Source organism: Lissotriton vulgaris, chromosome 1_1 (assembly GCF_964263255.1).
Source record: "Lissotriton vulgaris chromosome 1_1, aLisVul1.2, whole genome shotgun sequence".
NCBI classification, from domain to species: Eukaryota; Metazoa; Chordata; class Amphibia; order Caudata; family Salamandridae; genus Lissotriton; species Lissotriton vulgaris.
Window position 1 is genome coordinate 1959709456 of NC_141685.1, and position 24098 is coordinate 1959733553.

At 43.6% G+C, this 24098-nt stretch overlaps 2 protein-coding genes across 2 annotated transcripts in view; one reads left to right on the forward strand and one right to left on the reverse strand.

Moving 5' to 3' along the window:
- Positions 1 to 6545, reverse strand: part of CDNF (cerebral dopamine neurotrophic factor) — a 164327-nt gene extending 157782 nt beyond the window's left edge. Inside the window, exon 1 of the mRNA XM_086938524.1 lies at positions 6442 to 6545. Coding sequence (XP_086794650.1) covers positions 6442 to 6526 — 85 coding nt within the window. The 5' untranslated portion in view covers positions 6527 to 6545. The remainder of the gene's footprint in view (positions 1 to 6441) is intronic.
- Positions 6546 to 7020: 475 nt separating this feature from the next.
- The window catches only part of HSPA14 (heat shock protein family A (Hsp70) member 14), a 216220-nt gene continuing 199142 nt past the window's right edge, over positions 7021 to 24098 (forward strand). Inside the window, exons 1-2 of the mRNA XM_086919700.1 lie at positions 7021 to 7107; positions 7385 to 7479. Coding sequence (XP_086775826.1) covers positions 7423 to 7479 — 57 coding nt within the window. The 5' untranslated portion in view covers positions 7021 to 7107; positions 7385 to 7422. The remainder of the gene's footprint in view (positions 7108 to 7384; positions 7480 to 24098) is intronic.

Consider the following 24098-nt stretch of genomic DNA (forward strand, 5'->3'; position numbering starts at 1 on the left):
TCAATCGAGCTGCTGCGTTTTCATTCCAGACAACGCTCCGTCAGTTTTCCAGGCCATTTCCAAGCTACATAAGATCTCCGATTCTGTTCATTTGGACAAAGGAGATTGGTCGTTGATGGGATGGTTATGGGGATTGATATCCACTTGGGGTTGGAAGATTCTGATGGTCATTGGGATGGTCTTAGCTATCCTTTTCCCTTTTCTGTCTCTGTGTACAGTGTGCTCCTGCTTTTTGTGGCCTGTGTGCTACTGCGTGTGCAAAGAGACCTGTCCAGAGAGAGGTACTAAGTGATAGGATGATGCTACAGCAACACATCGATGATATGATGAATATAGATCCGGATTCAGATTGACATGGGTTTCGGTCTGTTGCCTATGTAAGGGCAAAAGGAGGGTCTGTAGTTCCGTGAGTTTGTGGGTCTGGTTTGGTGGTTCCGAACCCGTTCAATAAAGGTCGTCGGAAATAGACGATTTTGGTGTCAGCAGACCGCAAATGGCGAGTGTAGCGTGTACGAGTGTTTTCGCATGAATCGATCTATGAGAACACTACGTATTTGGGGATTTCGTTTGAACCCTCTGGTTCCATTTTGTGTACGGCAGCCATTTTGAGTGGTTGCCCTCACATTGGCCGATGACTGCGGCCGAACGAGACCTTGAGACAAGTATGCCTTAGCTGACTTCTGAATGACCTGGCCAAACTGACTCCTTGCCCGAGGCTGACCTCGCTGAGCCAGTTCCTTGTTAAGCAGCTGGTCAGATAAAGATCAAAGAGAATGACATGCCCGAGTTTATAGTACACTGCTCCCACCTTTCTATCTTGTTTCCAATCTGTTTCTGTTCCTTCCTTTACAACATAATCACTGATTTGGTTTGAGAGTTTTATGATGGGTTTGCCCGGCCCGTTCGAACAGGAATGTTGGATTTTGCTTGGTCATTTCTGGTGGGCTGGACAACGGAAAGTGGGATTGTCGTCATACCCTACTTTTAAATTGTCACACTGTCATTGGTCAATTTGTATGAACCCAATGCTAATTTTGAATGTTGCCTGAGGCTTGATTTCTGGCATAAAAGACCATGCTCCGCTCATTGAATTTGTGCAGTCTCTAGCGAACCACCCGTGTGTGCTTCGTAGATCTCTGTTCCTGGTTGCAGCCAATAAACTTTGGTCTTTGACGTCATCAAGAAGTATCCCGTGTCTCTGTTAGCCAAGGCAGGGGAACTCGAAGGCATGGGGCGTTCTCCCTGACGCCGCTGGGTTTTAAAACCCGGTCCTTCAGGGGGCATGCGTGCGTGCGTGCATGGGCGCTTGTGTGTGTGTCTCTGTGTATGCGCATGCGTGTGTGGTGTTGGAGCTTCCCAGGAGACAGCAGCTGGCCACAGTGAACGCGTTCGCGAGCGCGTGGCCCGCTCCAATCACCTTCACAGAGAGGAAAAGCGCGTGGCCAGGTGCTGTCTCCTGGAAAGCTCGGGAAAGCTGTGTCGCTGACTATAGGTCTCTTCGAGACCGCGCTTACGTGCGGTTGCGCGAGACCTAAAAATGAGACCTCAGCAAAGAGGGAAAGTGAACAATGAAACACTGGGAAGAGGAGGCAAGTACAAGGGGTCATAAGGCTTAATAACTGTGCATGCGTCACCCATTCTACATGCATGTGTAGGCAAATACACCCGCCTTTGACAACTCCAAAGGCGCTAATGAGACCTACCGACAATCCGCAACACGCACAATATAATGACAGCACCTTCAAACATCACAGAGAGGTGACTCACCCACGAGGAACTTCCACTTTTGCAATCTCCTGGTCGCATCATTAGCACGAAATAAGCAGTGACTCACACAGCCAAGGCAGACTAAAAGCGGCAACTGTCACTTCAACGAATAGCGCAGTTCCTCTTGTTTCATCGACTTCCCTCGTATGAGTCATGTTATTTTTATAGTAAAAATACGCTTTTATATAACACTGTTATCATCCCCCAAACATAAAAAAAGCGTAAGTAAGAACACGAAGACTGCCAGACTAAAAACGCTAACTCAATGTTAATTCATTTTCTGAAAATGTACTTGTGGTCGGACCGAGTGATAAACTCCTAGAGCGAAATACATAACATGACAATGTTATTACACTTTAAAACGAATGCGTTACCATAATGGATCATGCCTTCCTTTAGTTCTACGTAGCACTTTGTTGTAAACAAGCCGTGAGCGTGCACATCCCGAAACCGAAAGTTCGGGAGCGTCATGCCTGCCGTGGGGCAGGACTTCCGTCTTCTGCGAGAAGCCCGCGCCCAAGGAGTGGCTGGCCCAGAGGAGCAGTGGTGACACGGGGCTCCCATGCTTGAGGGAGAGCCCCGCGGTGGCAGCAGAAGTCAGGAGTGGCGGCTGAGGCCGCTGATGCGGTAAGTGGGGCTTAGTTGTACGGGAGGCGGCGGCGGGTGTGTGTGTGTGTGTGTGTGTCTGTCTGTCTGTCTGTGTGTGTGTGTCTGTGTGTGTGTGTGTGTGTGTATGCGGCCGGCCTAAGTAACGCTGTGTGTGTGTGCGCGCGTGCGCCATTTATATGTAAGCGCGTTCACAGACCCCGATCGGCTCGTGCACCGGTCTGTACCACTTGGGAAGCAAGTCAGTAACAAAAGATCTCGCTGGCGACAGCGCTTTCCCGCTGCAACACCAGCAAGACCTAAAAAGGGATGGATGGAATGCTTGAATAAATCTCAGCCACTGGTAATTACTCAGGCCCATACCAATCCACCGTTCTTTTGCATACTATGCCACCTCAGGTCGATCTATATGCAAATCAGTCTTGACTGCAATGGGAACAGGCAAGCCTAAACTACCAAGCTGCCCTAATTGTGACGGCAATGTCCAGACGTTGGTTCTGTGCTCCCTGTGCCACTGGAGCCAAGATTAACCTGGCTGAAGAGCCAGATATAGGGCAAAACAGTCCTGGGTTGCTTGTTTTCCAGTTCACGGAGGGCCTGGCCAGGCAGTTCAGGCTGGAATGTTCCCATTGGAGAAGGGTAAAGAATGAGAGCAGCCCAAAATAAATTTCTTAGGGTGGCAGCGGGTCTGCCTCAGTCAACACCACGGATCCCGCTTTTGTATGACCTCGGGTGCCAGCCTGTGGAGGACCAGACTAGATTTCGTCCACTGGCATTCTGGCGCCGTCTTTGGACAACGCCTGAACTACACTTATATGCAAGAGCCTGCTTGGAGGTTAGAGATCTTCTGGGTTCCTCAAATATAGGCTGGTTTAAGGACTTAAGAACAACCCTGTGCGCCATGGGGTATGGCGACTTGTGGTCAGATCCCAGTTCCGTAACCTTCCCTTCCAAAAAGGATTTAAAATCGCATGATTGGGTGGTTCAAAACAGACATATGAGACTGTGCTCTAGTACTCTTACCAGTGTATTCATCATCTTCAAAGACACTACCATTCTTAAAAAATATTGGGACATCATAACAAAGCCCCTGGACCGCAAATTATTCCATCAGTTTAGATGCGGTTCGCTGCCTCTAAGGGAGTTTACCAAAAAGTGGGGCTCTGGTGGGACTGGGCACTGTCCAAACTGCCCTGGACAGGGTGAAAGTTTAAACCACTTTTTGTTTGTCTGTCCCCTGTATGTTGCACCTAGAGCCAAATGGTTAAGTCCGGTTTGTAGAAGCCTAGGTACTCGCACGGCGGTTATTGCCTGTAGAATTTTAAAAACTAACTTGTCCCCATTAATTGTAACAGGTGTAGCAAAATACTTAGGATGGGCTTGGATTCTCAGAACCAGGTTCATTAAACCAAAATTAGGGGTTTAAAGTTATTCTTTGCTTCCCAGCTTTTGTGTTGCCCAAAATGACTTGTGTTATTGTGGTAATCTATGTGTTTTATTGTTAAACTTTATATTCGTTCATAAGAAGCCGTGTATGTGATTTAATATGGTCTTAGATGTTTTTATCTAGTTCTATACAAATGTTATACTTTTGTGTATATTGTAATGTATGTCTTTTATGATGTATTAATCGAATAAAGACTTCTTTGAATTGAATTGATTTACATGTGGCTAAGTCCAAACTGAGGTGGCATGGTGGGAGAAAAACGATGGACAAGGATATGGGCCGAGCGATTGCCAGTGGCTGAGATTAATTCAAGAATTACATCCATAATTTTGTTTTTTATGCCATTTTACTGCTAGCACACCTCACTTGAGGGAAGACTAGTCTTGCTTGGATTTCTTGAAAGTACAGGAGTATCGTACAGTGCCGAACTTTTCAAAATACCGTGTTTTAAAATTTGACAGATTCTTGCTCGGTATTAATCTGAAAGTTAAAGAGGGCGTTAGCTGTGCCTTTGCAAAACCAGAGGTTTGAACAAGTACCATATCTCATTTCGGCGTTGACCAGCTCATGTGCAATGTCAGCGGAACCAGGAGCAAGGAGTCTGTAAATGCATGAGCAAAACTAGGATGGAGCACTTTCGTTTCGGTATCAGCTGAAATGCACAGATAAAGGAGTTTTACACTTAACGGTAAGACACTGAGTGATTAGAGTTAAAGTGTATTTTGTGTTGCAAAAATGGGGAAGCATGCTGGAAAACTAAGACATTGTTCTCCATATCTGTCTGCCTTGAGTCGTTCCTCTTGCTTTTCTCCTGCCAAAAGGAGCAAGAGTAGCGACAAGGTAGAAACAAAAAGGTTTATTGTAGGGACATTATTTTTCCTAAAAGGAGAAAGGGATCAAAAGCATTTCTAAACAGTAGTCCATGTACTCTGACCTATTCCAGTCGGTGTATCTGATAATGCTTGTTCTTCTGCACCTGAGCAAAGGGGAAGTATACCTCAAAGGAGTTATTAACCGAGTTGTTGACCCATGTTAGGGGGAACACGGGATTTAAGTGTTGGATTGCCTAGCTATGTGTATATGATAGAATTGTACTGAATGAATAGAAAGGCCAGGACTGGATTAACTTTCCAAGATTCATGGCAAAATTAGACCTTCTATAAGCCACTGGCCCTTAGGCTGAAGCCCAATCACTCTGGTAGAAAACGATGGTCGATACATTTCACAAAATCTGTACACTTGATGTCGGGGTATATCAACAGGGCCACATTATGGGCATACACGATCTCCTTCAAGATAGAATCCTGTTGGTTCGTGTATGTATCAAAAAACATGTCTATACTGCCGCAGACAGAACACCATCAGATTGCAGACTAAGAAGTGTAGAATAGAAGGGAAAAAAAAGACAAGGCAGTAGCCTTTTCCTTCTATGCACCCAAGATTTGGAACAACAGCGCTGTATCCATCATGGCTGTCCAAGGTCGCTCCCCTAGTTCCTTAATGGTATCCTGGGCAGCAAGAAGTTCATGGAGTTTCGTTGAAATAGATCTGTCGGTTAGAACCTGGGCCTCAGACAACACACTTATTAAACATCAGCTGCCTTTTCATAGCGCTGGGAGGCTCCGGGTAGCTATGAGCCATATAAGACCTATACAATATAATGTACAAGAGGTAAAGAATAACTTGTGTGGTAGTCTTGCAGGCAGCCGTGGTATAACCACTGTTATTGAATAGCAATTAGATAAACTGGGTTTTGTCAAATATTGCTGTTTATTCTGTGTTTTTGTATTATGTCAAAGATCTATTTTTTGCTTTGGTAGTGTACCTAATTAAGTAATGACTTGGACGAGGGTCAGAGAGGTAATGACCCTATTACTTTCCTATAGTCTTCGTTATACTCAGTTCATCTAGTCCTCGTCCCAGCCAATATTACTCACCCAACCTCCTTGGTACAAGCCCTTGTTGAAGCTGTGGATTACTCAAAGTACAGCCTACGTGTTCTTCTCTGGCTGTCCGATTCCTTCTAACAGAGGTGTGTATTTTGGATACAGAGGCGGTAGCCTCATTACTCCACATTCATTGTTAAAAAATACAAAATTAACGCAGTTTTGGTTTTCTTATTGATCTTTGACACTTTGTCACGGGTCAAGTTGGTTCACATGGGCAGCGCGTTGAAGTGCTCTGGGAAGCTAACCTATTTATAGAACCCAACTGAAGGGGAGTGGAATTAAGATTAGCATTTCCTGTATTGTTTCCGGTCCTGAAAAGGATTACATTCTTTTTTAAGTAATGAGTTGGACGAGACTAAGAGCTATACACGTTATTTACAAGGTGCAGAATCCTTTGCATTATTTATAATTCCTGTTGATTTGTAAAGTTGTTTCTGATTTGTTAAGTATAATTATACAGGCTACACTGACGCATGCGAACAAATCACTGCACAAAAGCACATGCGGGCGCAAGTCACTTCAACGTGATTAACTGTGAACTAGGTCACCGTCCAATCTTCTTCCACTGATGAGCATTGCAGTATACAACAGACTCCCATGCGGTTAGTATGTAAGTGGCACTTCAGAGTGCGTCGTTGTCCTACACAAAGCAGGCAGCACAGATCCGCTCACCTTCACAATCTATCGCCTGACAACCCCTGGCCAGGAAAAAACAAAGGAACAACAGACCAAACATGACTGACCCTACACTCGCCATTACAGGACAGCACTACTTCAGTTAATTCGGAAAACGAACAACATAAACGACAGACTAGGGACAATCCATATTTTTGACATACGCAGTGGCCATGTTGTGATGGGAAATGTTTATGAAAAGGCGTTTGATCGCACAAGAGCCACCGCATAGTATAGTGATATTTTACTGCACTGTGTTTTTTTTATTACTACAAAGTGTAGTACTGGTAGTGGTACGTATGTGTTGGGCTTCCGTTAGTTTGCGCAGGGTGAATATTTCTTTAATTTTTATAGTTTGGAAGATATTGAAAGGACTTTGTGTACATTGATGACTAAACGGCACTAAAATCTTGTTCACCTTCTGGGGGTTGGTTAAAGATTCGAACACCGAGTACCGCAACAACCGTCTTTTCTATTTCTAAGGCAATTCATTTAGGTAGTCTATTGGTTGCAACTCCTGACTTGTGGTTGGCCATATTTGTGTTCTCGGTTTGGATTGGTTATGAAAATAAAGTCACTGTTACAGATGTCAGACATGAAGGACGCCCCAAAATAAGTCATAGTACATTTATTTTTCATGCAATCCGGTCGTAAACTCAACTGGTACTTCTGCAGGTTTTATATAGCATATAATATTTAGTTACATACATTAATGTATATTCACCTTATGTTATCTATTAGTAAATAGCATTAAAAAATATATGAAACTGTAAAAAGCGTGTTCGTATTATTGACTGTATCTATAAATCACTCGTGCAATTCCAGCTATCCATTATTTGCGACTGTTGTACTGAAATATATTGTGAAAAAATGTGATGTCCGCCGCCTAGCTGGCATTCAGAGGCGCTTTTGCCTGACTTGTCCTTTCTTTATTTCACAGTATGTGCCGGTTCGTTTGGCTGTGATCCCGGCATCGGCATGGCGGCAATTGGGGTTCATCTTGGCTGCACATGTGCCTGTGTGGCGGTATATAAGGTAGGGCGCGTGCCTCGGACTTTAATGTGTGTGTCTCCACGTATACACATTGCCGTCAGCATCTTAGCTCTCAGGCTGCCACCCTTCCAGCTGAGCGCAGGCGTTTTGCCCATCACACCTTCGTGTATTCAAAGATCATTCATCACACGCATAATACCCTTTCCAGTCTCTTGATTTAGATAGAATGTTTAGCTGAAATCTTAATTCACGTAGTACAATGCCCCGTTCATCATCAAACGATTTCTATCATAAGACTTCCTGCTCCCCTTGCGCGCTACATTAAATACTCTAAGGCTACAAGGAAGACCGAAGAGTTGAGTATGACTGCATTTCAAAACGCAGCGTCTCGAATACCTACTTCCACAGTTGGATTGTTGAATGATACCTCTCAGCAGTCAGTTGAAACACTCTACACATTCGTTCCCAGCGGGACAATAGACAGGTGTATTATGTATGATACCTGGCCTTTTCAAGAAGTTTTGAATAATTGATGAACATTGTGAATTATTGTCACTGACTGACTTTTGAAAGCCTTCTCGTAAGCACACTGCACCCAAGAACTTTACAATGACCTCAGCATTTGCTTTGTTTACCACATTGAGTTCTGGCTTCCTAGAAAACGATCAATTATCTCAATAGGATGCTTGTACGCATATATATCTCTTGTGTATTGGTCCCAAGATATCATAACCAATTATTTCCATCGACATATTGGGACTTCAGTGAAGGTGGTCTGAAAGAAGACTGAGTGTATTCTGAGTTTATTATACCCACAGCACTCCCTTACTACCCTTTCTATGTCTTTGTCTAATCCTGGCCAACATTCATCATGCCTTTGATTTTGATTACTCCCAAATATCCATCATGGCATACTTCGAAAATCCTGTCTTTAAGTTTTTCATGAGCAATTGCTTTGCTGTTTCTGAACAATATGCCATTTTTCATAGCAAGCCCATTCCTGACTTGTTACCAAACCTGTAATTTTTACTCTATATTCTTTTTTTTAGTTTAAAATGCTTTATTGACCTTATATGGAGAGACAAAAAATAAAGTAAATACATTATTCAAAACTTTGCAATTCAAACACGGTGAATAAAAGAAATACATGCAAGCTTAACAGTTTAATATACCGGAGCTCGAATTGAAAAATATAAACTATTTACAAAACAATATGCATTTTTAGTTGATTTTGTAAGAGAAGAAAAGAGGGACACGGAAAAAGAAAGAGAAAAGGAGAAGAGAGGAAAAGGAAATGATAAGCAATAACAACAGCATCCCAATAATAGCTATGTTACCTTAATGAAGATTTACTGACATTTATGGAGGTTTATAACTAGTGACCGTGGATTTGGATAGAACAGCTTGTCTGGATAGGAATGTTGTCAGTGGCAACCATAATAAATCTTTTTTTAATCAGTATAGGAGTGGAAGTGTCATATGCGCGATATAATCTGTGATGATGACATAAAAGATTCCACCAGCCAATAAAAGTAATTTTAGTGGTATTTTTCCAATTTGTGGTGTTAGTCTGCAGGGCAATAGCTATAGCCAAATCAATAAACTTTCCTATATTCCCTTGAGAACACCACAGGGAAGAAGAGGTGCCTAAATCAATATGTGAAATATCAAAATAGAATGACGTGGACTGAATTTCATTACGTTTTTTCAAAATGAGCCGCCAGAGCATATTAACCAAAGGACCAAGAAAACGTGTAAAAATCACTTTTGTCGTGAGAACAAGACCAGCAATTCGCATTGTTAGTCAGTTGGAACTTATGGAGGTCCTCTGGGATCAAGAAGAGCCTGTTATAAAAATAATACGTTTGTGTTGTGCTTGTGAAACGAGAGGAAGTGTGGATCTTAGCCCATATGGAGCTCCGGGTCTAGAAGGGAAAATCCTGGTGAAGGTCCCTTTCCCATAAGAGTTCCCAACTTGGATTTTGATCTCAATTCTGTATAGATGCCAAATGCCTTTATTTGGGAGGAGAAATCTAAATTGCGGGGGGGGGGGGCTGATTTTGTGGACCTGCTGAGGAGTCCTGAGTGAGGAGGAGGAGAAGGGAAGTTTTAAGATGCAGAAATTGTGTGGCGTGTTGAGAGGAAATATGATATTTTCTTTGAAACTCTGAAAAATCTAATAGAGAGCTATAAGATCTCTAAGTCTATGGCCAATGGTTATAATACCTTTGCCGATCCATTCTTTCCAAAAAAGAGCTCTATTGTTTAGCTTTAAGTGTTTATTGTACCAGATAGGTGATTGTGAAATAATATCTACATTTGAATTAGAAGAAGCAATTAAAGGTTTCACAACTGGCATTGAATGGGCAAGTATAGGAGAGAAAAAGATCCTGAGGGGTGCGAAATATGAACTGCCTCTTTTAAAGAAAAAGGTCTAAGTTGAGCCTGTTCCAATTGACCCCATGTGGTTAGCGTTGTGTAAGGGTTGGGCGAAAGAGAAGTCCAGATCTGTTTCAGAGTAAAAGCGGAATGGTAGCGTCAAAGGTAAGGAAAGTTTACCCCACCCAAACCCTTGGATTGCTGGAGACGATATAGCGAAATTCTAGGCTTGCGTTTATTTCACAGGAAGTTGATTAAGGAACGGTTAATGATTTTAAAGAAAGATAGTGGGAGGGTAACCGAGAGCATGGAAAAGTAGTAATTGATAATTGGTAGCAGCATCATTTTAATTGTTGCTAATCTACCCCACCAGGACCGAAATAATGGAGACCAGCCTTCCGTTAACACAGTGATATTCGTGATGTTCTCGTTGAGGTTCAATCTAATGGTTTCTTTAATTTCATTAGTATATAAGACACCTAAACACTTAATATATTTTGAGTTCCATGTTAACCCAGTGTCTTTAAACATATCTGGGAGGCAATATTTATTTAGGGGCAGGACTACTGATTTATTTATATTTAGTTTATATCCGGAGACTTTAGAGCATTCGTTTAATAAAAAGAGGAACGCCAGTACAGACGTGTTTGGATTAGAGATATATAATAGGATGTCATCCGCATATGCTATAAATTTTAAGTCCATTTTAAATTGAAAACCGGTAAACAGTGGAGAACAACACATTTTTTCCAAGAAGGATTCTAAAGCTAAAATAAATAGAAGTGGAGACAAAGGGCAACCTTGTCTAATACCTCTTTGAATTGGAAAAATAGAATAATGACAGTTAACCCAAATAGAAGTGGAGGGGCGGAGAATAATAGCTGGATATGATGAATAATGTGGGGGCTGAAGCCATGTCCTTTCAGTGCTCTGAAGATGAACCCCCAATCAACTCCAGAGTTATGGTAGCAACTGGTGAGTTCAACCTGGAAGCCAGATGAATTGTGTCAAGAAAAGATCTAGAGTTGTCCGCAATGGAATGACCCTTTACAAACCCTGACTGATGTTTCTCAACCAATTCTGGGATGAACTGATTGATGCGAAGAGCCAGTAATTTAGCAAATATCTTACAATCCGTATTAATAAGTGAGATAGGTCTGTAATTACCACATTGAGAGAGATATTTATTCTTCTTAGGAATGAGACAAAGCATGGCCTGAGTAAAGGAGCCTTGAGTCTTTCCCAGATTAGAAAAGTGGTTGATAGGAAGCAATAACTTAGGAAGTAACAGCTGTTTCAAGTGAAGAAAAAAACGTACAGAAAAACCATCAGGTCAGAGTTCTGTCTTTTGGAAGGTGTAGAATGGCACTAGAAATTTCTTGTTCTGTAATTGGACAATCGAGAGAAGACAAGTTAACCAACTTCTCTTGGGCTTTGGGAATGGATTGGAAATAGGCATCAATTTGATCACTTGAAGGTGAGGATTCAGAAGTGTACAACTTAGTATATTATTTTGTGAAGCATTCTAGTATCTTGGAGTCATTAACATGCCTGACTACTTTGCCATCCATCATAGAAACAATCTTGGATTTTTCTTTTTTACTTTTAAGGTAGTTGGCCAGAGATTTACCAGCCTTATTACGACTGCCATACAACTTTGCATTAAACTTAAGCACAATTATCCCAGGACTGTGTAATATATTGCAATTAAGCTTTAATGAGATTAGGCAGGGTATCTGAGTAGAAATGTTCATGTTCTAGGGTTTTAATTCGTTTTAAGAGTAGCATTGAATCACTACATGCCTTCCTCTTTTTGTTTGCAACAAAGTTTATTATAAACCCCCTAAACATGGCCTTAAATACATGCCAATTAAAGTTCATCTGCGCGTCTGAGGGAAGAGTGTTTTTGAAACATTTCTGTAAAAACAATGCAGATAGCTTAGTGAATTGGTTGTCAAGTAGAAGAGCATTATTAAATCTCCATCTGCGTGAAGTGGATATAGGAGTGGGATAGTCCAAATCAATTATTCTGGGGTCGAGTCTTGAACCTATCTCGGCATGTGTCAAGAATTGAAGAGTGGGTTTTGTGAGAAATATTTAATCTAATCTAGAGTGGGAATTATGTACTGGGGCGAAAAAGGAGAACTCTAAAACATCTGGGTGCGAAATTCTCCAAAGGTCCACTAGCCCTCTGGAAGATATAGCTTTATGAAAGGTCCTGTGCATTTTATTTGGAACAAACCTAGTTTGAGATTTACTATCGAGAAAAGGGTATAACAGTTACCTCCCACTATAAGATTTTCTGTTGCATGCGACGAAAGGTGAATATAAAATTCATTCCAAAATTTTAAATCTATACCATTACGACCATAAACATTGCAGGTTGAGAATTGGATATCATGGATCTTAAGGTTGTGTACGTAACGATTTATGAAATAATTTTATTTATTTAATTTTTTATTTATTTATTTATTTTTATAATTTATTGAGCGCGGCGAATACCCGTGGGCGTCTCGGCGCTGAGTGATTCCCTCATTTCCCTAGCGGCTCATAAAAATTGTCATTAGATTACTGATCAAACAGCCAAGTCTTTAGTAATTTGCGGAACTGCAGAAGTGAGAGGGACATCTTAATGCAGTGTGGCAAGGTATTCCATAACTTGGATGCCGCAACCAGAAAGCGACAATCTCCCCAAGAAACTGTCTTGGATCGAGAGACCACTAGTTGGTTCAAGGTGGCCGATCGGAGCTGTCTGGTTGGTTTGTAAGGTGTCAACTGTTCCTTAAAAAAGTGAGGAGCCTGATCATGCAGTGCTTTGTACACTATGCATAACGATTTAAATTTTATTCGGTTGCGGATCGTTAGCCAGTGGTATTTCTTGATGGTGTCAGAAATCGGAGAGAACTTAGGTGTTCCCGAAAGAAGCCGTGCTGCTGCATTCTGCAGTGACTGAAGCATGTTTATTATCCTGGCTTGGGCATTTAGAAATAGCCCATTGCAGTAATCAAGAGATGTTAACACCAGGGAGCTGATCAGGGTTTTGGCGGCAGTATCGGGAAGAAATGGAAGGATTTTCCTGATCAGTTTTAATTTATGATGGGCTGTTGCCGCTACCTTGTTCGCGTGTGCCATAAAATTTTCGTCCACATCGAATGTTACTCCCAGGTTCCTAACCTTAAGTGCTGGCCTGGGCGGCTCTCCCATGGCTGATGGCCACCAGGTTGACGACCATTCTGGTCGAAGGGGTCCAAAGATAAGCACCTCCGTCTTATCGGAGTTTAGCTTAAGGCAATTAGATGCCATCCACTCACTGATTTCAAGCATTCCGTGTTGAAATCGGTCTGCCACCTCTGGTCCATTGTCTTTGATGGCCAACACCAATTGGGTATCGTCAGCGTAGGAGGTTACGCTCATCCCATATGCTTTGATGACATTAGCAAGGTCCGACACATAGATATTGAATAGTGTCGGAATTAGGGATGAGCCTTGAGGAACCCCGCATGGTAGTGACAGTTTGGCAGATTGATATGGGCCCAGAGTGACTGCCTGTGATCTGTCAGCTAGGAAGGATGCAATCAGGTTACTTGCTGAAAGGTGAATGCCCATCTTTTCGACACGGTCGACAAGGATCTTATGGTCGACCGTGTCGAAGGCCGCCGATAGGTCTAACAGTACAAGGACTGCTGTCCCACCTTGATCTCGAATTGTCCTGATGTCATCTGCAGCTTTGATTAAGGCGGTTTCAGTGCCATGATATCTTCGAAAGCCAAATTGTGATTCATCCAGTAAGTGGTCTGTCTCCAGGAACTCAACCAACTGTTGGTTCATGGCCTTTTTCAATCACTTTAGCTAGGAATGGTAGGCTCGCAATAGGTCTATATTTTTTTAGATCTGTCTTATCCAAGCTTGCTTTCTTCAGCAGGGGCTTCACGATCGTATTCTTTAAGGAATCAGGAAAGATTCCAGAGCCTAGTATAGAGTTACAGACTAAGGTAATAACCGGGATAAGTGTATCCATCACAGGTGGAAGAACTGAGAAAGGGCACGGATCCAGTATTGATCCAGTCTTGATAGAAGATACTATATTTTTAGTTTGATCTATAGTCAACGGTTTAAAACTAGCCAGAGCCTTGTCAGATGCCAAATTGGGGGAGGCTGAGTTTATAGGGTTTGAAGAAAAAGCCTGATAGATATAATTAACTTTGGAGAAAAAGAATTTAGCCAGTGCATCACAAAAAGTTTGAGAAGCAGGCGGAGTAAGATCAGGTGCATTACCTGACAATGTTCTCGTGATGTTGTACAATTGCCTGCTTGAATTTTTTTGCTTCTGTAATCATCACTTTGTATACAGAGAGTGACTCTTTGTATTTAGCCTTATCCTCTGGAGCGTAATTTCTTCGCCACTGCCTTTCCCTGCTTCTGTTCAGCTGTTTTTGTCTCCTTAGTTCCTCTGTATACCATGGAGCTTAAGGGGTGATTCTATTCTTAGAAACTTTTTTTATTGGTACTAAGGTGTTGGTGGCGTGTCCTAGCCAGTCATGAAATTGTTGAGTAGCGATGTTAGGGTCAGAGGACAGTGATGGACAAGTACTGTCCAGTAAGGTAGTTAGTTAAGTCTGGTGTATGTTTTTCCAGATTTTGAAAGTGGTTGGATTCGGTGTGGTAGCCTTTTTCTTTGAGGTTTCCGTTAATATCAGTTTACTAAATATCACATAGTGATCTGTCCAGGGCATAGGTAGGATGTTAAGTATCTGTAGGCCCTCCACATTTGAAAAGATGCCATCTAAAATGTGTCCGGCTTGATGGGTCGGGGAAGTAATCATTTGTCTAAGCCCCAACGTGTCCAGGTCCATGATAATGGCCTGTGTATCCTTATCCTCCTCCAGATCCAGATGAAAGTTCATATCCCCCAGAACTGAGAAAGATTCCTCTATAACTAGCGATTCCATTATTGTACTAAGGTTATTTATGAAGGGCGTCCTGGTTCCAGGAGGTCGATATAGGAGTAGTCCCTTAAAACTATAAAGGGCAGTAAACATAATGCTGAACTGTAGCGCTTCGCATGTTGTGGCTGAAATAGATGTTATTTTTATAGGAAACCTTTCTCTGGCAATGATTGCCAATCCCCCCCCTCGTTTACGTATCCTATCCTGTCGGTAAATTTTATAACCTTGTGGCACAGCAATTACCAGGTCTGGATCAGATACATCATCCAGCCAAGTCTCAGTGACAAACAAAACATCTAAGTTGTTATCTATAATGAGATCCGCTATTTCCTGTCTATGCTTGCATACTGATCGCGCGTTAATAAGAGCCATAAAAAACTTGGTTTCTGTAACGGCAGATAATGACTTAAGTTGGATTTTGTGATTATTTATAAAAAGCATGGTGTTGCAAGCAGTACATTTAATAAAGGTATTGCATGTTAGGCTTCTTGGGTCATGAACCATGCATCAGGGGTTAAATGGAGCACGCAGCTCTAGTAAGGAGGATCGGGGGTAGGATATCCTGCGATCTGATAATACCTGGCATGGGGTCGTGGCCCTAGGCCCGGACTCAGCGCGGACGGGCGCAGACGGGCTTGCCTTTGGCGCGCCGGCTGCGCGCCCGATGCGCAGACGGGGTGACATACTATATTTATACGTGAGCCCCGTGAGATTAGAGGAGGGTGGGAGGCGTCCAACAACTGGAACGCGACCCGTTCCTCACAGCAAGATGGCGCGTGATGTGGGTGAAAACCCGGTGTCAGCCCGAAAATCGGCTGCACCGTGCCTGATGAGTGTTCGTTTCGGCTTCAGCGCGATGCTAATCTCGCGCTGAAGTCATGAGCAGTGCAGGTTAAAAAGAACTATTAAGATATAACACCATTCTTATCATTCAGGGCTGGAGAGGTAAAAACCATCCCAACCCAATGTCTGCGTAAAGAGGATATATCTTGCTCTCTTAGGTGTCTCTCTTGTGATAAGGCCACATGACATTTTAACTTTGATAAATGTGACAACACTCTTTGCTTCTTGACTGGTTTACGACGACCCTTAACATTCCATCAGACAATACGCAAGCCATTCACCGAATAAGAAGTTCATTGTGAAACTGTAAAAGGTAGATATCACAACCTGCCTTAACAAATATGAAAAAAAAGCGGTAGAAGTTTGAGTAAGCATGATTACCAATATACAACAGAATATGACAAAAGAAGAAAAAATAGAAAGAAGTGGAAGAGATAAACATAATCTTCTCTATATTCTTCTTAATTGGCCATTCCTTCTCAACGGACACCGTAACTTGACTTAAAGATTTGTGCTCCACTCCTTTTCATATACACCCAATGCTTCATTGTCCCGTAACCTAACCACGCAATACTCTCCCCAGACCCCTTTGTTATCTTTTACGGATGAGGGCATCTGAATGCACATAGAATATTTTATAATTATAATCCAACAGTCTCGAAGATGCGAGCAAGTTTAGGAGAAACCGGTATTAAACCGTCGTAGTTAAGGACTTAAGTTTATGGCGAATGGAGACCGGTGTAGTGCACACATTATAGTTAAAATGATCTAAAGCCCAATTATATGCCAAGGCATCTCTATTAATCACACAAATGTTTCCTCTCCAGGAGTGAGGACACGAGAGGCAAATGCATTTATAGCTTTATTTCCAGTTCTGTTAAAACATCGCTGATTTTTTTTAACTGCCATCAATCCATACTACTATTATAAAGAGAGAAATGTGTCCTTTGAGCCAGGTAAACTCGAAAAGTACACCACCAATCACAACAACCAATACAGCGTTGGAAAGGGGGGTCCAGTAGATGGACATAGGCTATAAAAAAAAAATACACGTTATTTAAAAAATAAACAATAAAAAAAGTAGTCCCTAAGAAGTAGCGCCGGCCGTGTGTGCTAACAACGTGTGTGCTGACATCATCGGAGGACAGGAACGCGAGGAGGAGCGGACAACAGCGCGGGGAGGAGCGGAAAACTTAGCCAGACTGGAGGGAATGAGGTACGTGAACCGCAGGGAAGAGCAGTGAAGTAAGGCGGACTGGAGCGGAATGGAGGACAACAGTGCATGGAGGAGCGGAGAACGTAGCAAGACTGCAGCGCCATGAGGTATGTGAAACGCGGGGAGGAGCGGTGAAGTTCGCGGGGAGGAGCGGTAAGTGAGGCGGAATGGAGCGGGATAGCGGACTGCAGCGGGGCGTGTAGACTGGCTTGGTGTAGTGGGGGGCGGTGAAGTGAGGCGGACTGGAGCGGGATAGCAAAATAAATGATGGGTTTTAAAACGGCTTTCACATTTGGTGCAAACATTTAAGTGAGAGTAGTGGGGGGCGGTAAAGTGAGGCGGACTGGAGCGGGGGCCTGGGTTTGTGCGACTGGGAGCAAGCGCTGAGGTAAGGTGCACGCAAGCCTGAAATGCTGCCCTCAGCCCCCTTCTGCCCCGGGCAACGCTGGGGCGGGCTGCTAGTATCAATACAAATGTGTAATCCGGATCCTATCCTTGAAGAAGAGGAGCAGAACAGATATTGTCTTTTAACCTTTCAAATGCATCTTGGCAATCGCCTGACATACTGAATTTTGCCTACATTTTGAGTAATTGTCGGACAGGGTAAGCTAGTTCTGCTAAGTTTTTTCCAAATTGTGTGTAGAAATCTACGAGACCCAGAAGTGATCTCACCTCATCCTTATTTTCTGAACGAGGTGCTTCCCCTTTACTGCTTCCACAAGTTCCTATTTTTGGTTGTATTTCATTAACGCCTCATTCGTATCCATGATAGGATATTCTGTTTTGACTGAATTTGCATGTTTTTAAACTCTGCAGTAATTCATTTTTTTCAAGGATATTGAATACTATTTTTCATTTGTAATTAAGTTATTTCTTATTCTACCCCATAACCCGTATGTCATCTTGAAAAAAATCATGTTGCTTACCTCCAAGAAAATTTTAAGCATTAGTTTGAAAACATTGTGGCAGCAGAGGCCATACCAAAACCATTTTTACTGTATTGGTGTGTATTTACCTGGTAGTAAGCTGCAATTAGGTCTGTAGTAGAAAATAGCTTTATAATGTTGGTGGCAGCTAGCAATTCATTAATCTTTGGTTGGTTATCCTGTGAAACATTCAGCACTGGCCTTTACCTCATATTTTCAAACACAAATCATAGTTACATTTTTGAGTTTTAGTCAATAGATATTCAATGCTTACCAACATAATACATTGTGGCACTGACCAATGAAGTTCCTATAATTTGCATATTGTTATGTTGGGTATACCTTTTAATTACTATTATGATTGCCCGTAGGATGATATCTATTTTCTGCCCACCAAATACAGGCATCAATCTTGTATTAAAGTTGAACACAAACAATTTCGAATACAACTTGTGGTGTTGCAAAAGAGGGTATGGTTAAGGAAAAGGGGTTAACACTCCTTGCTGAGACTGTTATGTTTGAAGCAGATTCATCAGCGGGATATTAGGGCAAAGGATGACTGTTTAGACCATAGTAACCTCCATTGCTGTTGCAGGGCTAGCCAGCCCTGTCAAATATGATACATATCACAGGCATCGGGCATCATACCCGCATCTCAAGCACCTGCATGGTTGAGAAGGCCAGCCGTATTAAAATATGGGACGATCAATAAGTAGACATTAAGGAACTTAAAAAACAAGAATTTCAGTTTAGATTCTCTATCTACCCTATCATTAAGTGTCAGTCCTCTCCAGTGTATTTCTCGCCCAGTATGGTGTGCCAGTAAAGCCTAAAGGTGCATTAGACAGGATCTGAGTATTTTCTGGTAATAAGGGCACTAAAAAGACAAGAAAACACTCCACAGTGTAAGCCCCATATGCAGAGATATTACAAGACCTGAGAGTCTGGTAGAGTTACCAGCAGTACGACCAACTGATTCTGGAGACAGAGCATTGAGTGTTGGTATTTCCAGAAGTTCTAGGTATGCAGGCCATAATCTGTTTGTAATGCAAGAAATGGTCTGGGTTATCTGTCATGCAGTAACTGTTCCAGACGGTGCTACCCATCTCACAGCGCAACAAATTGTTTGGCTATCAATCTAGATACCTGCATTATGCGACGCGGGCTCTTTTTTCAATTGAAAGGTTTCACCCCAAGTATCTTATGGGCATTTTTCTGCGCAAAGAATAATTGGGTACACTATAGTGATTGTAGCCTCATTATAAAAAAAATATCAGGCACACTGAAGTGAGGCACTCGAGGACCTTGAGCTCTATTGCAGTTCATAGAGTGGATTTCCTTGGTTGCATTAGGAAGCATGGCACTTGTGACAGATGATACGCCGTGCAACATGATGCCACATGGGGTATCCTGAGTCTTCCAGGTGTAGTATGTATCTCTTTTTTGAGTATTGTCAAGCTCCGCGTACTTTCGCTCCACACATAAGAACTAATATCTCAATAATCTCTTAAGGAGATACACTGGTAGGATAAAAAAAAATGTAGTTGAACCTGGGCACAAGAGTCATTTTGACCATTTGTACCCTCCCCAATTAAAAAAAAATTGTTTGAGATGTGACCACTTCATTATGTCAGCCCCATTTCCCAGCCCTTCAAAGAAGCAGATTGCCTTAAACCACCTTCTCAAGGCCCTCGTTGAAATGGATGCCCAGATAGATATTTGAGCCCTACTGCAACTCTTCTGCATGGTGAAGTCATAAAAGCTAGCCTCGAAGGTGGAAGGTCTCATTTGTAACACTTCGCACTTCCTTCTATCAATCTTATATCCAGAGAAATTATAGATAAAGGACTTCACTGCAGAGATGGGGGAGCCTGGATCTAAGAACCTGAGCAAAACATTGTACGTTTTTATATAAAGTGTTTGATCTGCCCTGCTTGCGCTTCTATCTTTACCAGGAACTGCATTTGAGTAAAGTATCACAGCTTTAAGGTTATAGGGCCAAAAGAAATAAGAGTGGAGATAAAGAGCAACCCTCACAAGGGCCCCATTTTATACATATTGTCCTGGAAAGGAACCCCTCCCCTGCAGTTGATATTCGCTCTTGGAGGATCATGTTGTTGTTGTTTATTGTTTTATAGAGCGCAAACTTGACCCGTTAGGGTATCCGAGCGCTTTACATGAGATCACATTAGTCAAGGAAACACATTAAGGGTAGGGGACAAGTATGTACAGTTACATTTAAATAGCTCCAGATACGGCCCCAGGTTTCCTGATGAGGTAGCTTGGTATTCCGAAGGGAGTCGCTAGCCAGTAGTAAGTCAAAGTCTATGTGTTTGTAGGAGGCAGCATTTAGGGGAGGAATTTACCCATAGGGAAGGTTTTGGCCTCCTTTTTGAAACGTGACAAAGAGGGGATTTTTCCAATGGCAGGCGGGAGAGAGTTCCATATTCTTGGGGCGGATCCAGACAAAGCCCGGTTAAAAGTTTTTTTTTTTCCGGAACCGAGCAGGTTGGAGTAAGAGGTCTCTGGCGGACCGGGAGTTTCTGATTCCGCCAGATATCACCAGTTTCTGTGCGAGATAAGCCGGGGACTTTGAGTATAAGGCCTTGCGTGTAATGCAGGCCAGTTTGAGTTGTATTCTGGCCTCAAGGGGAAGCCGGTTCAATGGTTTCAGGTGTGGGGTTATATGGTAAAAAAAAATTGAGCTAAGAAGTCTGGCGGCAGAATTGAGGCAGGCTCTCAGAGGTGCCAGGGAGATCTTGGGTAAACCAGAGAGAGTGAAGCATCCATATTCCAGTCTAGAGATTACCAGTGCTTGGACTGCACTTTTTAGGTCGGTAGTGTCAAGGAAGGGTTTCAGTTTCCAGAGGTAGCTTGAGTGGAATCTGGCTGATTTGGCCATCAGGTTGACGTGGTCCTGCATGTTCAATTTGATTTGCAGTCAAGGGTTATTCCCAGAGATTTTGCTGAGTCCACGATGGTCGGTGGGCAATCTAGGGCTGTGTTAGACTTGATCCAAAGCTGCATCTCGGGATTGGTTTTTGGAGGGGAAATTAAGAGAAATTCTGTTTTCTTGGCGTTGAGCTTGAGTTGATTGGAAGTGAGCCAGTGGACGGTTGATTTCAGGGCCTCATTCAGGGAGAGAATATCCTTGAGAGAGGAGGCTTTGATGTAGAGTTGGGTGTCGTCAGCATACATATGGTAGGAGATATATACTTCGGCAAGTGGTTCGAGGTAGAGGTTGAAGAGGGTAGGGTACAGGTTTGATCCTTGGGGGGACTCCAACTTTGACTGGAGAGGGAGCAGAGAGGTTGCCGTTGATTAGGAATCGCTGCGTACGGTTTGGGAGGAAAGATCTAAACCAATTTAGAACAGCGCCATTCAATCCCATCCTGAGTTTGAGGCGTTCAATTAGTTTGTCGTGGTTGACCGTGTTGAAGGCAGATGAAAGATCTAGGAGGATTAAAAGGCATGTTTTCCTTTGGTCTAAAGCTAGGAGGGCGTCGTCAGCGATGTGGAGCATGGTCATTTCAGTATTATGCCCAGGTCTGAATCCAGATTGGAAGTCATCGAGAAGGTGGAAGTTGTTGATGTGTTGACTTAGTTGCTGTTGTGCATACTTCTCCAATACTTTGGCTAAGAGGGGGAAGTTGGAGATAGGTCTGAAATTGTCTGGAATGGCTGGGTCCAGCGACTGCTTTTTCAAAATAGGGAGGACTTGGCCGGCTTTCAGAGAGTCAGAAATGGAACCCTGCTGGAGCGAGGCGTTAATTATTCAGTCCAGCCAGGGATAATGGATTTGGCCACGGCCACTAGGCAGTTGGAGGGGAGCGGGTCGTTGAAGTAGTTATTCGGTTTTAGGGACAACAGGATTTTAGAAGCTGAGTCTTCGCCATAAAGGTTGAAGTCAGTCCAAATTGCTTGGTTCTTAGGTGAAGTCTGTGGGGGCATCTCAGGAGGAGGGTGCATGCCTGGGAGGGATAGAGTATGTGGCCGCACTAAGTACATTTTCCAAGGCTGTGACTTTGTCTGCGAAAAAGGAGGAGAATTCCTCCGATAAAATTAGGGACTTGGGTGTTTCTTTCGAGGTTTTGACCCGTGTATTGGATTGGTGTTTGACCCTGTCGAAGAGTTTGCGAGGTTTGTTCTTGGCGTTTTCTAGTTCGGATCTGAAAAATTCTTTTTTTGAGTTAAGGATGTTCTTGCTGTAGGTCTTTCTGGCCTGGCGGAGAAGTTTAAGATGTGTGGCGGAGGGGTGCTGTCTCCAGATTCTTTCGGATTGCCGGAGGCATCTCCTCTCATCATTGAGGGGTCCAGTGAACCAGGGGTTCTTATCTTTTTGTTGGGTTCTTTTTAGCTTTAGTGGGGCTAGTTCATCCATGGTGTTTGAGATAGTTGTAGAGTAATGATTATTAAGGTCATTGACCGTTGAGAAATGGGAGGGGGGTCAGATGTGCAGCGAGCCTTCAGTTCATTGAGGTCTAGATTTCTAGTGTCTCTAATCCAGCATTTAGGAAACACTGGTTGTGGTGCCCTTATCTTGTGGGTGTCAGGAAGTAGGAATGTGATGGCGTGGTGGTCAGACCAGTCACACAGGTCTATAGAGATAAGCATGACTGTTGAGTCCTTAGAGATGATCCAGTCGAGGGTGGCCCCTTTCGAGTGAGCTGGGAGTGAGCAGGCTTGGGTCAGGGCTTGATCGGACAGGAGGTCTTCGATGGCGTTGACATGAGGGTCCTTAGAGTCATTCCAGTGCAGGTTGAAATCGCCCAGGAAGATATCTTTAGAGTTTGAGGAGGACTTAGCAGTGATAAGTTCCATGAGTTGGACAGTGAAGAAGTCATTCGTGCCAGGGGGATGATAGATGATGTGTAGCTTGCATAAAAGAGTGGAGTTGCTACAGATGGAGAGTGCAAGGTATTCGCAAGAGTCTGTAGAATCCACCAGGAGTTCTGTGGCACTGAGGTTGGATCGGTAGATGCAGGCGATGCCTCCTCCTTTCTTGTTAGATTGTCTGTCTAGTCTGGCAATGTTGTAACCGGGAGGGACTAAGAGGTCCAGGCATGGAGATGAAGAGTCATTGAGCCATGATTCTGTTAGAATAGCTAAGTCAAAGTTTTTGTTCATGATGAGTGCAGCAATGTCAACGGCGTGCTTAGACGCCAATCGGCAGTTGATTAAGACGCCAGACAGGGAGGCATCTGGAGTAGTGCCAGGAGTTAGGGTGGAAAAGTGTACCGGCGCTAGGTTGCTCCTGACCACACTTCTGTTGCGGAAGGTAGCCGATCTGTTGGAGTTAATAGAGACTGTGTGGATGGCATGTGTGGTTCCGGTGTCTGGCGGGCAAAGGGTAATTGGGGCCGAGTTGTAGTCCTTGAGGATGGCAAGGATTTCCTCTCCAGTGAGGTCTAGTGAGCTTGGGGTGGCATGTGTAGAGTTGTAGGAGAGGGCGAGAGCTAGGGTTTCTTCCTCCGAGAGGTGGCATAGTTGCTTGTGAGGGTGGAGATGTCTCAAAGGTAACGGTAGAGGGTGCTTGGGGGTCTCGGTGGTGTGTGGGGTGGAAGGGGTCCCCTGGGTTTTGAGGTTGGCGAGGGAGAGTTCAGCGAGGTGCAGAAGGTTCATTAGGTCTTGTATGGAGGTATGGATATTCTGAGTAAGCTTGGCAGCTCTGGAATGCAGGGTTTCGAAATCCCTGTGGGAGGGGGTGTAGGCGGGCAGGGGGGCAGTAGCTCTGGGGCAGCGCTATCAGGCTCCCTGCAAGGGGGAGGCGGTAGGGGGGCAGTATTTCTGGGGTCCTGGTGTAGGTATGCATTAGAGACCGGGTAGAGGGGGTGGATCGTTCTCTATCGTGGGAATCTGGCGGCAAACCAGTTCTATGGTTAGCGTGTGGGGCAGGCGGGGGTTAGATCACCGGTCTGGAGACGACTCTATTGGCAAAGCTAGGAGAGAAGTTGTCGATGTTGGGAATGGCAGTGGTGGTGACTCTTCGGGAGGAGGTTTGAGAGCTCGGCTGGACGGTTGGATCTGTGTTGCATGTGTTTGAAGGTGTAGGATACTCACAGTTAGAGTGGGGAGCTGGCTGGTGGGGATCAGATGTGCAGGGTTTATTCTTCTGGTACAGTCAGGCGCCAAGCCAGAGGGGATGGGATGATTGATGATGGGAGCCCTAGGGGGGGTGGTTAATGGGTGGATAGGAATGATAGGCAGGCTGATCCGAAGAGTGTCGGGGGAAGAGTTGGTTACCCTGTTAGTGTCTGGCACATGGTTACTGAGGTTGGAGAAAATGCTTGCAAATTTGTTGAGATTTCTGGATGATGCTTGGATCAAGACAATGCCGCTTTATAGAGGGTG